Below are 5,000 nucleotides of genomic sequence, written 5' to 3' on the forward strand. Positions count from 1 at the left end.
GTGATTGTTTGTATGTAATACGGTCCGTTATTGTAAGCTAGATTATTGCGTTGTATTATTGATTCTTTGATTAAATTACGTTTATTACTGATATCTGCTGTCCTGCGCCTGACTCCTCTACACCAGCTACACACAGGCTTATTACAATATAACTACAGTTGAAGTCGGAAGTTTACATACACCTTAGCCAACTACATTTAAACTCAGTTTTTCACAATTCCTTAGGTCAGTTAGGATCACCACTTTATTTTAAGAATGTGAAATGTCAGAATAATAGTAGAGAAAATTATTTATTTCAGCTTTTATTTCTTTCAACACATTCCCAGTGGGTCAGAAGTTTACATACAATTAGTATTTGGTAGAAATGCCTTTAAATTGTTTAACTTGGGTCAAATGTTTTCGGTAGCCTTCCACAACTTTCCCACAATGAGTTGGGTGAATTTTGGCCCATTTCTCCTGACAGAGCTGGTGTAACTGAGTCAGGTTTGTAGGCCTCCTTGCTCGCACAAGCTTTTTCAGTTCAGCCCACAAATATTGTATAGGATTGAGGTCAGGGCTTTGTGATGGCCACTCCAATACCTTGACTTTGTTGTCCTTAAGCCCTTTTTCCACAACTGTGGAAGTATGCTTGGGTCATTGTCCATTTGGAAGACCCATTTGCGACCAAGCAATAACTTCCTGACTGATGTCTTGAGATGTTGCTTCAATATATCCACATACTTTTCCTCCTCATGATGCCATCTATTTTGTGAAGTGCACCAGTCCCTCCTGCAGCAAAGCACCCCCACAACATGATGCTGCCACCCCTGTGCTTCATGGTTGGGATGGTATTCTTCGGCTTGCAAGCCTCCCCCTTTTTTCCTCCAAACATAACGATGGTCATTATGGCCAAACAGTTCTATTTTTGTTTCATCAGACCAGAGGACATTTCTCCAAAAAGTATAATCTTTGTCCCCATGTGCAGTTGCAAACCATAGTCTGGATTTTTTATGGCGGTTTTGGAGCAGTGGCTTCAACCTTGCTGAGCGGCCTTTCAGGTTATGTCGATATAGGACTCGTTTTACAGAGGCTATAGATACTTTTGTACCTGTTTCCTCCAGCATCTTCACAAGGTCCTTTGCTGTTGTCCTGGGATTGATTTGCCCTTTTCGCACCAAAGTACGTTCATCTCTAGGAGACAGAACGCGTCTCCTTCCTGAGCGGTATGACGGCTGTGTGGTCCCATGGTGTTTATACTTGCATACTATTGTTTGTATAGATGAACGTGGTACCTTCAGGCATTTGGAAATTGCTCCTAAGGATGAACCAGACTTGTGGAGGTCTACAATTTCTTTTCTGAGGTCTTTTGAGATTTCTTTTGATTTTCCCATGATGTCAAGCAAGGTAGGCCTTGAAATACATCCACAGGTACACCTCCAATTGACTCAAATGATGGCAATTACCCCATCAGAAGCTTCTAAAGCCATGACATAATTTTCTAGAATTTTCCAAGCTGTTTAAAGGCACAGTCAACTTAGTGTATGTAAACTTCTGACCCACTGGAATTGTGATACAGTGAAATAATCTGTCTGTAAACAATTGTTGTAAAAATTACTTGTGTCATGCACAAAGTAGATGTCCTAACCGACTTGGCAAAACTATAGTTTGTTAACAAGAAATGTTATGTAGTGGTTGAAAAACAAGTTTTAATGACTCCAACCGAAGTGTATGTAAACTTCCGACTTCAACTGTACGTGTTCAGCACTTTTGAAATGTACAGCGACAGAATGCAGAACACGGGCTGCTCTTACAGTATTTTCCCTGTACACAAAATCAGAACCGTAGGATAAATAAATGTAGAAAACAGTATTAGTAACCACGTGGTAGTGAGAGTCTCATCTTTCCATAGAGGGGTCATATTCGTTTTGTAGGCCAAACCGTTCAGACACTACAGATGTTTTTGTGAGAAGATTATCGGGATGTCTCATTGTCTGACAAACAGCTCTATCTCTGTCACCTTTCACCCCAGATGCAGACGGATTTTGATCTGGATTTTTTCATTTTGTTACTTAGATTGACGCACCAGTGCATCAATCGAGTCAAGGAGGTTAAGGCTGTTGAACAATAGATATAAACATGTTCATTCCTAAACACAATATGGGGTGATGTTGTGACTGTAAATTTAAAACACAAAAAATGCCACATAATCTAGATTTCTACATTTAAAAGCCTTGGAATCATTTAAAAGAAGTCGAAGCTATTATTTTTCAAGACCACAGAGAATTCAAAACTTTGGAATATGCCGTACAAACGCCAACAAGTTGATATATATTAATATGTTAAAGCATGCTGTATTCCTGCACCTGAGAGAAACACATTCTCACATCTTCGAGACGTAAACAAAACACACAAACAAAGTAACAAACGGAACAGAAATGGACCAAACGGTGAACATGTGTGAGCATATGGATGAATATGTGTGCGGGTCGTGTGTGTCAGCCCGGACCATATGTTAGAGCTGTGCTGCGGCACTGTGTGTGTGTGTGTGTGTGTGCCCATCACACAAAGCTGATCAATTAGAGCTCGTCTCACGCCCAGTGATATGTGTCTCAGTTATTAAAGGAGGCTAATTCATCCTACTTCCATATTGGTTATAAATCTACGGCAGTGGCCCGCACACACGTGTGTGTGACAGAATGTGTGTGAGTAACAGTGTGTGTGTAACTGTGTGTGTGTATGATTCATGGCCAACAGGCCACATTTTTCTCCTTGTAATTAACAGTAAATAGTTTTTACTGCCGTGTACAATGAATTTCCCCCCTGGTTACACCAGTGTCTCGACTGGTATACTGAGTGAGTGAATTTAGTGAGTTAGTGAGCGCATGTGTGTGTGTGTGTGTGTGAGTGCGTGCGTGCGTGATTGAGTGCATGTATGTGTGAGTGTGTGTGAGTGAGTGTGTGTGAGTGTGTGTGGTCCTGACATAAGAGGGATGGGTTAGAGTCGTAAAGTGATTTCAGGGTGGAGAGAGAGAGAGAATAGGAAGACCTGACAATAGAAGAAAAAGTGAGAACATTCTCTCTCCATTTGTTTTTCTCTTCCCTCTCCCTCACTCTCTTCCTCACCCTCTCCCTCACTCTCTTCCTCACCCTCTTCCTCACCCTCTTCCCTCTCCCTCACTCTTCCTCACCCTCTTCCCTCTCCCTCACTCTCTTCCCTCTCCCTCACTCTCTTCCTCACCCTCTCCCTCACCCTCTTCCTCACCCTCTTCCCTCTCCCTCACTCTCTTTCCTCTCCCTCACCCTCTTTCCTCTCCCTCATTCTCTTCCCTCTCCCTCCCTCCCTGTCTTCCCTCTCCCTCACGCTCGTCCCTCTCCCTCACTCTCTTCCCCCGCCCTCACTCTCTTCCCTCTCCCTCCCTGTCTTCCCTCTCCCTCACACTCTTCCCTCTCCCTCACTCTCTTCCCTCTCCCTCACTCTCTTCCCTCTCCCTCCCTGTCTTCCCTATCCCTCCCTGTCTTCCCTCTCCCTCCCTGTCTTCCCTCTCCCTCCCTCTCTTCCCTCTCCCTCACTCTCTTCCCTCTCCCTCACTTTCTTCTTTGCTTCTTCACTCTGTCCCTATTTCTTTCTTTCTCTTTTTCCTTTTTCTCTCCCTTCTTTGTTTTCTTTCCATCCCCCTCTCTCATCCATAGGTAGTTAGTTCCCTGACAGACACATCCCATTATAGTATCTTAATATGTAACTGACCTGCTATTCTACACCTCCATAACTGGGACAATACATACATGTGGTCAGGTTTAACCAGCAACACCATGAATAGAGACACTGTATGGGAGTATAGCAGTACTGCTGGAGTATACTGGAGAATTTCTGAGTAGTGTGGTATAAATAAATAAATAATTGGATGATATTTATCTCTGGTGTTATAATGAGTGGGTTACCAGTTGTGTTCAGTGTGTGTGTGTGTGTGTGTGTGTGTGTTACCTGTAGGTAGAGTTCGTCCGGAGGCAGGCAGGCTGGTCACACAGCCCAGTGAGGTACACAGAGTCACAGTGAAGTCATATCTCCTGTAGGCCTCTAGTCCTTCTGCTACATACACACGCTCTGATGGACTGGCTACATACAGCACCTGCGACAAGAAAGACACACATACACACAGAGGATCAGAGTGACGTTATAGGCCCCCTACACTGTATGGCTCAGTTGGTAGAGCATGGAGCTCAGTTGGTAGAGCATGGGGCTCAGGTGGTAGAGCATGGAGCTCAGTTGGTAGAGCATGGGGCTCAGGTGGTAGAGCATGGAGCTCAGTTGGTAGAGCATGAAGCTCAGTTGGTAGAGCATGGGGCTCAGGTGGTAGAGCATGGAGCTCAGTTGGTAGAGCATGGGACTCAGTTGGTAGAGCATGGAGCTCAGTTGGTAGAGCATGGAGCTCAGTTGGTAGAGCATGGAGCTCAGTTGGTAGAGCATGGAGCTCAGGTGGTAGAGCATGGAGCTCAGTTGGTAGAGCATGGGGCTCAGGTGGTAGAGCATGGAGCTCAGTTGGTAGAACATGGAGCTCAGTTGGTAGAGCATGGAGCTCAGTTGGTAGAACATGGAGCTCAGTTGGTAGAGCATGGAGCTCAGTTGGTAGAACATGGAGCTCAGTTGGTAGAGCATGGAGCTCAGTTGGTAGAGCATGGAGCTCAGTTGGTGGAGCCTGGAGCTCAGTTGGTAGAGCATGGAGCTCAGGTGGTAGAGCATGAAGCTCAGTTGGTAGAGCACGGGGCTCAGGTGGTAGAGCATGGAGCTCAGTTGGTAGAGCATGGAGCTCAGGTGGTAGAGCATGGAGCTTAGTTGGTAGAGCATGGATCTCAGGTGGTAGAGCATGGAGCTCAGGTGGTAGAGCACGGAGCTCAGTTGGTAGAGCATGGAGCTCAGGTGGTAGAGCATGGAGCTCAGTTGGTAGAGCATGGGGCTCAGGTGGTAGAGCATGGAGCTCAGTTGGTAGAGCATGGGGCTCAGGTGGTAGAGCATGGAGCTCAGT

The 5,000-nt window shown here is 45.3% G+C and overlaps 1 protein-coding gene across 1 annotated transcript in view; it reads right to left on the bottom strand.

The window, feature by feature from the left end:
* LOC115172104 (usherin-like) overlaps positions 1–5,000 on the bottom strand; it is a 188,542-nt gene that overhangs the window by 16,668 nt on the left and 166,874 nt on the right. The window contains exon 27 of the mRNA XM_029729288.1: positions 3,962–4,106. Within this exon, the coding sequence (XP_029585148.1) occupies positions 3,962–4,106 (145 nt within the window). The remainder of the gene's footprint in view (positions 1–3,961; positions 4,107–5,000) is intronic.

This window comes from Salmo trutta, chromosome 33 (genome assembly GCF_901001165.1).
Source record: "Salmo trutta chromosome 33, fSalTru1.1, whole genome shotgun sequence".
Lineage (NCBI taxonomy): Eukaryota > Metazoa > Chordata > Actinopteri > Salmoniformes > Salmonidae > Salmo > Salmo trutta.